The 13,036-nt window shown below is 48.2% G+C and overlaps 1 protein-coding gene across 1 annotated transcript in view; it reads right to left on the bottom strand.

Annotated features, from left to right (window-relative positions):
- BMP6 (bone morphogenetic protein 6) overlaps nucleotides 1-4,884 on the bottom strand; it is a 155,528-nt gene extending 150,644 nt beyond the window's left edge. The window contains exon 1 of the mRNA XM_031012563.3: nucleotides 3,349-4,884. Coding sequence (XP_030868423.2) covers nucleotides 3,349-4,024 — 676 coding nt within the window. The 5' untranslated portion in view covers nucleotides 4,025-4,884. The remainder of the gene's footprint in view (nucleotides 1-3,348) is intronic.
- Nucleotides 4,885-13,036: the final 8,152 nt, after the last annotated feature.

The following is a 13,036-nucleotide window of genomic DNA, read 5'->3' as shown; positions in this document are numbered from 1 at the left end:
TCAAATGTATTTCATGAGTAAATTATTCCCCCAGTCCCAGGGAAGTCGGATGTTTACAACTATGTAATACTTTCCCTTGTACTTCCAGTTTGTAATTTACTTAACCTAGTAGGTATAAGCGTACTTTAAAACGCAGCGCTGTCATGTTTATCTTTCTGTAGATTAATAGATGAGTCAGGTAATGTGGCAGTTAACATGGCATTGACAGCAATTAGGAAATCTGTAATTCTCTAGCACCCCTATATAGAGAATCCAACATTGGTATGCAATAACTTTGTTCAAATGAACTGTCCTTCCTATGTTCAGAGTCATGGCAATCAGATTTTACCCCATTCTAGCCTCTGATGATGAAATACCCCGTTCCTACTGCTAAATGGATTAAGATGAAATAGAATTGCTTCATTGGCAGGTGGCATGGCTTGCTGCTTGGATTCTACTTACCTGCGAAAGGTTTTCTCTTCATACTATCAGTATAGAGTCCAGAAGTGGACCTACAGTAGCTATAACTTGTACAAGGAGCCCAGTGATAGGAATATGAGGGGCTTGGGATAGAATTCCCATCCTAGAATTCTCTTTCAGTTCTATGTCAGCCTGTCCTGGGGCCTGGAATTGCACTACTGGGTGAGTTCTCTTGAAAATTTTTAGGGGATTTTTTTTAGATCTTTCAAAATCCTTTATGAAAAATGTCAATATCCCTAGGGAGATACTATGTTAAACCATCACCCTAGCAAGGATTAGCTGACAGCCAGCTTTAAGCAGTGTGACTCAGAGGCAGTGTGTCCCTGTAGCCCACGAAAAGTCAGAGAAGCAAGGAATAAGGGTAATTTGGGGGGTCACTAAATACAGTAAATATGACTGTACTTTACAAATTCGCCTTAGGCCCAGCTCTTGAAATTTCAAATACCATCTAAGGCAGTGGTTTCCAAACACTGACATCACCTGAGATCTTAACAAAACAATGACACTGCTGGGCATGGTGGCACACTTCTATCTCCCCAGCAACTCAGGAGGCTGAGGCAGGGGGATTGCTTGAGGCCAGGAGTTTGAGTCCAGCCTGGGCAACGTTGGGAGATCCTCTTTATTTTTGTACAAAAAAATACTGCTACCTGGTTTCCACCTCCACACATTCTGATTTGATATGGAGTGCCACCTGGGCATCTGGATTTTTTTAAGGCGTTCCCCCCTACCTCCCACGTAACACCCAGGTGATTCTAATGTGTAGCAATGTTTGAAAGCTTTGCTCTTCATCTCTTACTGGGACAATGTATCCATTTCCATCAGACATTGGGATCTCCTGTGCCAGTGTTTCCTGACCACGGTAGCATATTAGAAAAACCTAAGGTACTTAAAAAAAATGATGCCTGTGCCCCACCCTCGAAAGATTCTGACCTAACTGATCTGGGCCCACGAAGCGGCCCTAATAACCCTAGATCTCTAAGTCCCCCGGGTGATACTACAGGGCAGCTAATGCTGAGAACCTCGGTTCAAGCCCAGGAATTGTTTTCCCAGGGACTGTAACACGATTCTCTGTGAAGTAGCCAGGAGTGCCAGTCTTCCTCCCCTTTGTCCAGGTTAGGACTACCCCCAAAAGGCAATAAAACATTTCCCCAGAGCTGCCAGGAAACCTGGAGGCGGGGTGGGGGCGGGGGGTGAGGGTGGAAGGAGAGGAGAGGAAGAGAGCAAGGGGAGGAATTTACTAAGTCAGAAGCAGCAGAAAAGTTAGAATAAGGAACAGCGCTGGTCCTCTGCCACCCTGGCCCCCACCCACTACAAATTTTATTGACTGGCATGAGAATTTCCTTAGAATGCTTCCTGGAGGTGGCTCAACCTTGGATTTGGTTCCAATAAATTGTGAAAATTCTTGTCCAATCAGAACCCCGGGCAGTGCAAGCAGCCAGATTGGCAGGCCCTGAGCCTGGACTCCTGTGAGATTCTGTTTCACGAATTTCCCAGGAGGATTTCTGCACCACTTGGATGCCAATCGCCCTGCCTCCACACCCTCCCTTGGCTCTTACCCCCCATGTTCTCTCCCTCAAAGCTCAGTGGAGTTGGGAATCATAGATAGGCTGGTAAAGAAATCACCCAGATAGTCTACGCGGGAATCATTCCAGTAAGTAATGCCGTTAAAATACGAGCGTCTTTGACGTGGCTGGGAGACCCGTGTGCTCCTTTGGCGAGTGTCTGCTCACCCACTTTAGGGCCTGGGCACAACCACCATCTCACATGGGAAGGAGGCCCGCGAAGACCCACCCCGCCGCGCAGCTGCAACCATCCCGGGCGTAGCCAGTGCACCCACGATCTGTCCGCTGACAGCGCGTCCCTCCATCCTGTCTGCGCTAAACTAAGTCAGTTTATGAATGAAAAGCAGTGCAAACCGGAGGCACTGACTCCGAAGAAAAGAGTCGTCTTTGCACCCTTCTCATTTACAGATGAGAAAACTCAGGGGGGTGGGAGGGGGGAGAAAGGGCGATGTGACTCGGTCCGGGTTTGCCACAGAACGTTTGTGGCGGAGCTCGATTTAGCCGCCCTTGAATTTCCATTCTGTTGCCTGGCAACCGGTTCAGAGGAGCTCAGCGCCCAACCCCGGCCCCTACCCCGCACCCTTTCTCTGCCCGTGCAGCTTGGGCTGCATTGATCAAAGGTTCAGCCTTTGGGGACAATGGCCAAGGGCATGTGAGCGGGGGCACAGGATGGATTACCCCAGTTGAGCTTTCATCCCGCCCCAAGCAGAAGCGAGCCCCGCCCGGCCGGGATCCGAGCGCCTTCCGCGGTGCTTTCGGGACTTCCCTCTGCAACCTCCCCCAGTCCCGTGGATACCTCTAAACATACTCATGCCAAGTTTTCAAAGTTCCCAGCCGCTGTCGGATTCCCTAAAAGTCTCGGTGGGAAAACTGCACTCCAAGTTAGGGGGCAAAAGAAGGCAGTTTAGAGGGAAAAATCGTACTGAAGAGCCCTCTTCCCAGGATGGCCACACTCGGGCTGGATTCTTCTGCTGCAGTTGAGTTAACCTGGCCAGAGCTGGGCAGAAGTGAAAAAAAGCGCGGAACGTGCTCAGGGAGTCCGCAAATACACGCCCGCTGGGGACAGCGCTCCCGGAGCCCCGCGGCCCGGCCGGCCAGCCGCCTCTGGGGGCCTCGGCGCGCTGCCCTGCCCGCGGCGCGGGGGAGCGCATGTGCCGCCCACCGCCGCGCAGGTGGCGGGAGCACAGCCTGCCTGTCCCCGCGTTCTCTGGCGCACCTGGCAGGACCCGCGCGCCGGGAGCTCCTCCACCCCCTCACTCCATCCCCTGGGCCCGGGACACTGAAAAGGGGGAAATGTTCTCGTCATTACGTTACCCCAAATCCTTACCCAGGTTCACAAAGCTCATGACCATGTCCGCGTCGCTGAGGAAGGCGCTGTCCTGCGCGCTGGTCAGTGGGGACGCGCCGCCGCTGCCAGATCCGGGGGCCAGAAGGCTCTTGCGGTTGAGCGGGTGCGCGGCGCCCGGGGGCGGCTGCCGACGCTGGGACGAGCTGGCTGCTTCGTGGGGCCAGGACTGCTGCCTCTCCCCCTCGGACGCCCCGTCCTCGTCGTTGTCGGCGGACAGGGCGTTGTACAGATCCAGCATGAAGAGGGGCGCGGACTTCAGTCGCCCGGGAGGGGGCTCTCCGCGAGGCAGCTGCTGTTGCTGCTGCTGCTGCTGCTCCTCCTGCTGCCGGAGCGCCGGGGGCTGCGGCTGTTGGAGGCCGTGCAGGGGCCGGGGCCGGTGCGGGAGTCCCAGCACCGACAAGATCTCCTTCTGCATCTCCCGCTTCTCCTGCGTCTTGAGCCGCCGGTACAGGAAGCCCGAGGAGGACTGCGGCGACGGCGACGGCGACGGCTGCTCCGTGCGGCCGGGGCTCCCGCCGTCCCCCAGCAGCTGCCCCCCGGCGGCGGCGGCCGCGGTAGCGGGCAAGGGCGGCCGCAGCGGCGGGGGCCCGCAGCAGCTGCACAGCAGCCCCCACCACCAGCACAGCCACTGCGCCCTCCGCCCCAGCCCCGGCATCCCCGCCCGGCCGGGCTGCCCCCGCGGATCCCGCGACGCGTGGAGCGGCGGAGCGAGGCCGGAGCGCGGCCGCTGTGGCCCTTGGCGTGAGCAGTCCCCGCCACCTCTCGGCGGGCTCGCTTCCCCTTCCTGGCCCTCAGTCCTTATCTCTCATGGTCGTCCGGGGCGCCCCCAGTTGCCCAGGCTAGAGAGGTGGCGAAGGGGCGATCACCAGGAGAACCGCTTGGAGGGGAGGAAGGGGAGCCTCACAGCCTCGCGCAGCTCTCTAGAGGCGCGCGGTCCAGGCCAGGTGCGTCCGAGTCCGGGCTGCGCTGCAGCCTGCGCCCTGGCTCCTGCGAGTCGCGGCGCGGTCACTCTAGGCCTCGCTGGCCGCACACGTGCGCTGCCCCTCGCTCTCCCTGGCGACTGAGTGGGACCCGGGGCAGCGGGGAGTGGGGCCGCTCACGAGCTGCGGGAGATGCCCGGCATCACCGTGGCGCACGCCCCTCCCCGGATCGCAGGGCCACCATGAAGTTTACCCCGTTGCAGGGCCCAGGCTGCGGCGACAAGGCGTCCCGAAATGCCAGTCTATTCCGCGAGGTTTAACTTCCTTCTCGCTCACGAACTCCGCGCCCCTGAGCTCTCGGGCACCGTCGCTCCCACTCAAAATCTCCGCGCGCCGCACGCCTCCTCAAGCGGAGGCGGCGAGGATCTTGCTTTCCGTTCGGCGGTCGCCCGGCTGCCCAGCAAACCCACTCGCAGAAAGGATGGGAAGGAAGTGGGCTAGTGCACCGAGCAGCGGCCGCGGCGGCGGCGCCGGAATTCGGTCTCCCGCCTCGCCACGCCGCGCTCCCCGCAGCGGCCAACGTGGGCTTTCTGCTGCGCGCCCGGCTCAGGTACCGCACTCCAGCTCCGGGACTCCCCGCCCCGCGGTAACCGACAGGCTGGCAGCCAATGGGGACGCGAAGCTCGCGGGCTATTTAAATAGCCCCGCCCCTTCTTTCACCCTCCCTCTCCCGAGAGGCGTCGCCTCCGCCGCGCGTAGGTTTCAAGACCCGGGAATTCTTGGAGGCATGCGAAGAGCCGCGAGGTGCCAAAGGCGAAGAGGTCATCGCTAGTAAGAATGATCTGACCAATACCCCGATCTGAAGCTTTCTCTTTTACCATCATTTAAAAGGCCTAAGTTGATGCTTTAACTAAATAAAAATATAACAGCGATTAAATCACTATACTGCCAGAACTGAGGAAGAAAAGAAAAATGATAGCTTTTCCATCCCTTCCTTAGTTTCTCTTATTGATGTAATGTAGACGTTTAGCGGACACGTGGCTTTCCACGGCAGCTGCTGGAAGTTGGGACACACCCTCCGGGGAGGCTACTCACAAACTGACCACAGAGAGGGCCACATGTAACCCAAGCCAGCGTCCTGAGAGTTTGGGGTCGGATGTGTTGACTTATCTGTTCATTTGTGCTTTGGTTTGGCTTCTTAACCTAGCACCCAAAAGAAAGAGGGTGTAATCAGACAATATATTAGAAAAGGCGTCCCCTGTCTTCTTGGAAATGTCTTGATTCTCCAGCTTATCTATTAATGGTGCATTTTAATATTGAAATACAATGTGACTTATATGGTGCAAGATAAAACTTGAGGGGAGGTGATAAAGATAACTCCAGGAAGAGCAGGGGCTTGGCATGCATTCTGAATGGTCAGGACAATAGACAGGGTCCTGAAACACAGGTTGCTGTGGATTTTAGACAAGATAACACCACCACCAACACCATCTGCCAATGAGGACACAAATTCATTTGCCTTTACCCCGCCCAAGAACATCCAGTCATCTATGGATCGTAGAAGCAAATTCACGTAAAACATGAAGGTTTTTTACTTGGTGAAAATTGTGTGGAGTTGAAAATAAAAACTGCAATTTTCTGACTTCCAGCCTTAGTCCAAATGGTCCTAGGCATTTGAGAGTGAAGTCAAATAGATTATAGACTGTGGGATTCATGAATTTATGAGATCATAGGCTTTCTGTTGGTCCAAATCTTATAAGCATTCCTATCCTATTTCCAAGAATCTATTTCTCATGGGTAAATAGAGACCACCACTGACTCCAACTACCCACTGAGTCCTTCTTTCTAGTTCTGTCTTGGCCCAGACACAAGCGGTCATTTAGAAGAGTCTTTATTTCTACAAATATCTGATAGCTATTAATTTCAGGGCACAAAACTTATGTGAATGCCAGTCTTTAACCATCTCTACAGGGATTTCTTCCATCCGAAAAGATAATACGATACTTCGTCTGGGATGCCAGGACCCTTAGAATTCAAGAGCCCTGTCACTTCTTTTTTCTGTAGGGAACATGTTAGGGACATAAATTCATTGCAGTGCCCCACAGCAGCCAAGAGCTCTGCTCAGAAGATCTGAAATTCCAGCAAATACACCTAGGCTTCCTGCCAAGAGCCTCCTTTTTTAAACCTAGTTGCACCTTCTTCATAAGACTTCTGGTGAGATGCAGGCAGAGTAAAAGAATTTCTACCTACGAGGGAGGTGGGGAAGACACAGGAAACTCAACATTTCAAGCATGGATGAGGGCACCTTGGTGGGGCTATGTCATTTAAAACACAAAATCAAGGCGTGACCCACCTATTGTAGAGGTTGAGCATCCCTAACCCAAAAATCTGACATCCAAAATGCTCCAAAATCTAAAGATTTCTGAGAGCTGACATGATGCCTCAGATGGAAAATTCCACACCTGACCTCATAGGATGGGACACAGTCAAAACACAGTGAAAATTTTCATCCACAAAATTATTTGAAATATTGTATTAAATTACCTTCAGACTATGTATATGAGATATATACGAAACAAATGAATTTCATGTTTAGACTTGGATCCCATCCCTAAGGTATCTCATTATGTATATGCAAATATTCCAAAATCTAAAAATCTGAAATTTGAAATACTTCTGGTCCCAAGCACTTTGGATAAGGGATACTCAACTTGTGTATACATCTATGGGGTGGACCTAGTGCAGAACACACACACACACACACACACGCACACACACGCACGCCATCTCTCCCTTTCCTTAGACACTAAGAAGTAGATGGGTTCATGTGACATGAGTCTAAAGTGACTATCAACTAAACATCTGAGCAGCAACTCTGATTCAGGTCTGTTGCAGTCTCCTCACCCCACCAAGATGGATTCTCAGTTTCTGTCGAATGGGGCTAGAATGAGGAGGTGTCGAGAGTACCTCCAGGTGATGAACATGAGAACACACATCTCCCTTAAGAGCCAGAAGAAGCTCCTAAAAAAGATGTGCAGTGAGACATTACAATGATCATAAGGACAGTGACATCCAACTGAGGATGTGCTCCTCTTCTGTCCACTATGGCTCCCAACATGTGCACATCATGTTTGCGGGACACTTGCAGGCAAGCCCTTGTATCCATTGGGACAAAGGGGACAGGAAGAGATACAGTTCTAGGATTTTAATAACCTTGAAATTGGGACTACTCTTTCTCCAAGCCAGTTGGATCTCTAGGTGGATAAAAATCCCCTAACCCCCACCTTGTCTACTCCCTGCTTCTGGGACCCTTCCTCATTAGACAGCCCCAGTGCTCCCCTGGAAGCCTCAGGACAGGGAGCTAGACAACGTCCACATGTGATTCAAGAGGAGGAGGCATGGGGTGGGTGGAGTTGGAGGGACAGGAGCAGATCTGGCTTTGAAGTCCGCTGGAATGTATGAACCGACTTGATAAAATTAGAGGTAACTTCGCCCCCTGCAGGACACCAAAATATTACCGCCCCTTCCTCTGTGGGCCCAGAACAAGCTTCATGAAGTTCTCTGTGAGTGTTTCTAAAACATCTGGGTGGAAAGATGAGGAATTCGATCAAGAAGCCGGATGTGGGAGCCAATCCAATCAAACATCTGGTTGCTCGGCTGACGTTTCATGCAGATGGCCTTCAGTTTTCTGGCAATACGTTGCCTGTCCCATCTCCCTGCCCCACTTAATGAAGAAATGAGGAGCCCTCACCAAAAAGCACAGGTTCATCCCATACTTCCAGTGATAGTGGGAATAGGACGGGAATTCTGTCTCCAAGTGTTTATCAAGGCACCATGTAATTCATGCAACAAATCCTTTAAACCTGTAGTTGTCCTTGTTCCTTATATATTCTGAGGGTTTCTGTTATACATTTATAACACACTTGACCAAATAGCATCTATTTTGTAAACATGCTGTTTATTAATTTGACATATTAAACACATATTCTATATTACCTTATTAGCAATAAACTGCAACTTCAGTCTTGGATTTTATATTAAATTTTACATTGGTCCCTTTCAACTGCATTTCCTGAAGATGTAAGTTGCTGCTTTTAGAATTAACTTAATAAAAATATCTTGGCCAGGTATGTAATAGCAACACTTTGAGAGGCTGAGGCAGGCAGATCACTTGAGCCCAGGAGCTCGAGATCAGGCTGGGCAACATAGTAAGACCTTGTTTCTACAAAAAAAAAAAAAAAAAACAAAAATTAGCCGGGTGTGGTGGTGCACGCCTGTAGTTCCAGCTCCTCAGGAGGTTGAGGTGGGAGGATCGCTTGAGCCAGGGAGGTGGAGGTTACAGTGAGCCCAGATCACCAGATCACACCACTGCACCAGCCTGGGTGACAGCGAGACCCTGTCTCAAAAAAAAAAAAAAAAAAATCTTGTAAACTGTGTAGCTGTCATGTTTAAAAGACTGAGGTCTAGCCTCCTTGAATTCTTGAGACGTTCCACTCCAAAGACCAACTTTTTATCTTTACTATTAGCATAAGGACCTGAGTACTTCTTAATGTTAATTTCAAAGTATAATAATTCGATCAAATTTTTAAAATATCGATTTAGAGTTGAGTGAAAAGAAAATAGATAAATGGTTGTAGAGTATGAGAAATGAAAATTTGCAAGTGAAATAAGTATTGCTTCTGAAAGCTACACCTGTGAGACAGCCTTCAAAAGTCGTGTCTCATCCAAAAGTCTGTGGTAACATTTACATTCAGTCACACTCCGCTTTCACTGTCTACTCAAAAATGCTGGGCATTCACACTTCAAAATATCATTCAAGTCATCATATTTTCCTACTCATGAAGGACATCTGGTGGCAAAGTGAAAAACTAATACATAAATCTGTTTCCAGAGATTTTTTTCCACACCATAACCCAAATAGCAAATCTGTTACTTGTACGTGTTTCAAGCTTTTCACACAAACTCAGATCTCTATGATCCTAGGATTTAGGCTGTCTACATAATATTAAGCAACAGAATATTTCGAGACATCCAGATGATTAAATCGTTTGTGAAATTTTCATTGAGTAATTAACATGTGCAGACTAAGTCTTCAGTTTTTTTTCTGAGCAAAACAATGCTTAACACATTTCCATGACTAGTTTTACTATCCCTGAAGAGTTTTATTCCAAGAAATGATTGGACACTTAGTTCAACCGGGGTGCATGAGGCTCCCTGGCCTGTGCTGGCCTCTGAGCTTCAGTCCATTTTGTGACCCCACTCTGTACCTCCTGTCCAGGATGTGTCTCTGTGTCACTAGGAGGTAACATAAAAATATGACATTATCCTGTTAGTAATCCCCTTAACTAGCAAAGCCGTAACCAGTGGCACGTGAAGCCAGGGAAAGGCACACTGGTGGTAAAATCAGGTTAAAATGAAAGTCACTGACAGCTTTTTAAAAAGAAGAGAAAGGCTAATTACCCAGTCTTCATTCATTCATTCAACACATCTTTCCATGCCTATGTGCCAGGCTGTGGTCTAGGTTTTCGGATACCAAACAGAAATCCCTGTCCACATAGATTCTAGATGGGGAAATGGATAGTAAACAAAATAACTAGGAATGTATACTGTGGTAGGCAGGATGTTGGCCCTCATGATTTTTGCCCCTGGTTTTGAAGGGGAAGAGGCCACAGGCCAGGGAATTCAGGCAACCTCTGGAAGCCAGCAAGAAAATAGCAACCCCAGTCTTAATTCTGAATTCTTTCAACAACCTGAATAAGCCTAGAAGCAGATTCTTACTCAGAGCCTCCAGATAAGAGCCAGGGCAGGTGACATCTTGATGTCAGCCTGGTGAGACCCAGAACGAAGAAGGGAGCCTAGCCTACTGGTCTTCCAATCTCTGGGACCCTGAGACAATGAACTTGTGTTGTTTTAAGCCACTAAATGTGTGATATTTTGTTTTGACAACAATGGGAAACTAACACATATATAGTAGGGTGGTAAGTGCTGCGGAGAAAATTCAAACAGGGGAGGGGGCTAGGGAGTGTGTGGATGGTCAGGTAAGGCATCACCTCCTGACAGAGAAGACAGCACTTGAGCAGAGACCTGACAGAGTCTGTGGAGCCAGCCATGGGGATACCTTCAGACAGAGCTCTCTAGGCAGCAGAAATGGTAAGTGCAAAAGCCCTGTGGCAGGGGCATGCCTGGTGAGTTTGAGAAGAACAAGAAGGCCAATGAGGCTAGAACAGAGGACATAAGGGGGAATAACAGTAGGAAATTGGATCAGAAAGCCAAGGGAGGGTGGGAATTGGTGCCAAGGTGCTATAGAGTTCTGGACACCAGACACCTTGGAGGAGGTCTGGGCTTTTAAAAAAGCGCGGGATGGCACAACGTGGAAAAATCTCACAAACATAACAGTGAGGAAAAGTAGCCAGATGAGAAACAACACATACTGTAATTCTATTTCCATAAAATTCAAAAACAGGCTTACCTAATCTAGAAGACAGCGTAGTGGTTCCCTTTGGAGAGACAAGTGGGAGTATTGATTGAATGACAGCACGTGGGGTTTCCCAACAGTTGGTCTATTTCCTTACCTGGGTGGTGGTTATACAGGTGTAGTCAATTTTAATCATTTCATGAGTGCTACACAGAGGCTCTGTATGCTTTCTGTACGTATGTTACTTTGCAATAAAAACTTTGGTTTAAAAAAATAAGTATGAGAACAACAACAAACAAGTGTGAGATGGGAGGGCTGTTAGATGGTTTCGAGCGAGAAGTGACAGGAGCCAACTTAAATTTTAAGAGCCTCTCAGGTCACTGTGTTGAGAACAGACTATGGAGTTGCCAGGGCAGAATCAGGGACACTAGTCAGGAAACCGTTTATGCTTAGACAAAAAATGATAACGGCTCATAGGGGACCTCATATGGAAATAGTGAAGGTACAGAAAAGTAGTTGGATTCTGGACACATTTGAAGGCAAACCCCGATGATAAGAGGATGTGCACGTTGCGTGGAAAAACAAGCCATGCAACAACTTCTCCTTCTGTAGAGGTCCCTCCCACTGCACAAAGCCTGGGGTAGTAGTGTGAATTTACTATGGCTGAGGAAGATCGTGTTCATGCACTAATGACTGTGGGTTAATATGCTGACCATGCCAAAAAGTGGCCTGGAGGAGCTTTGGCATCAGCACCCACACTACAAAAACCCACTCATAATACTCACAATAAACATTCAGAGGGCTTGCTAGGAAAGAACAGCTTCAAGACAAGTCCCCTAATAGCCTCCCCACAAGATTCCCTCTGTAGTAACATAATAGCTCCATCTCTGAACATAAAATTTCTTCCAAGATATGAAGTTTAGCCATTAAGTATTCATTTTCTTTCTTTCTTTTTTTTTTTTGAGATGGAGTCTCGCTCTGTTGCCCAGGCTGGAGTGCAGTGGCGCGATCTCGGCTCGCTGCAACCTCTGCCTCCTGGGTTCATGCCATTCTTCTGCCTCAGCCTCTCAAGTAGCTGGGACTATAGGCGCCCGCCACCACACCCAGCTAATTTTTTGTATTTTTAGTAGAGATGGGGTTTCACCGTGTTAGCCAGGATGGTTAAGTATTCATTTTCAAAGGACTCCTATAAATGTGGTATCCTGGATGAGTTACTGAAGCAAAAATAAGAACTTTAAGAAAAAGCTAATAGAATTGAAATAAAGTATGGAGTTTACTTAGTAATACTATATTAATGTTGATTCATTAATTATGATGTAAAATGTCATGTTATAATAATAGGAGACACTGGGTGTAAGATATACAGGAACTCTCTGTACTATCTTTGCAATTTCTCTGTAGATTTAAAATTATGCCAAAATTAAAGCTAATTTTTTAAAAAAGCATTCTTGTAGCTTTAATCTTACGATGGAATAATTCAAGCTCAGTTACCTCCTTTGCTGTAGAAAGTAATACATGCTTGGGCCAGGCACGGTGGCTCACACCAGTAATACCAGCACTTTGGGAGGCCGAGGCAGGCAGATCACCTGAGGTCAGGAATTCAAGACCGGCCTGGCCAACATGGTGAAACCCTGTCTCTACTAAAATTACAAAAATTAGCCAGGTGTGGTGGTGGGCACCTGTAATCCCAGCTACTTGGGAGGCTGAGGCAGGAGAATTGCTGAAACCTGGAAGGCAGAAGTTGCAGTGAGCTGAGATCACACCATTGCACTCCAGCCTGGGTAACACGAGTGAGATTCTGTCTCAAAAAAAAAAAAAGTAATACATGCCTTTATTCCAATTAGATTAGTAATGACAAAATTATATCGCTAAGTTTTTACTCAGGATTGAATTCATTAATCTATATTAAATCAATTATTACTAAAGCCAAGCTTCTTAGCTCCCAATTTACTGTTTCCTTACACATTGTCTCAAGCCACTTAGTGTTGAGTTTTTCCATAATTCATTTTTAACTCAAAATTATGGGATTACCTAAAGATGTTAAATTTCGTGTCAACTTTTCTCGCCTTCCTGTAAGTTACTTGCACGTTGTTTTTAGGATTCCACTTTGATTGACTGATTGATAGCATTTTTTAGTTATCTTTTTGTATAGCTTTCATGCTGGTTGCTCAGGTTACTAAAATATGCATTTGTGACTTATCACAGTCTATTGGTATCAACATATGTCTACCTATTTCTACTTCAGTTGAGGTTCAATTCACTTAGTTCCCTTTACTTTCCCACTATTGAATATTATTATCTCATTGTCTTACATATAAGATGGTGTTATATT

This window comes from Gorilla gorilla, chromosome 5 (genome assembly GCF_029281585.2).
Source record: "Gorilla gorilla gorilla isolate KB3781 chromosome 5, NHGRI_mGorGor1-v2.1_pri, whole genome shotgun sequence".
Taxonomy (NCBI): domain Eukaryota; kingdom Metazoa; phylum Chordata; class Mammalia; order Primates; family Hominidae; genus Gorilla; species Gorilla gorilla.
Note: the sequence above shows the minus strand (reverse complement) of the source record. Positions and strands in the feature narration are given on the sequence as shown.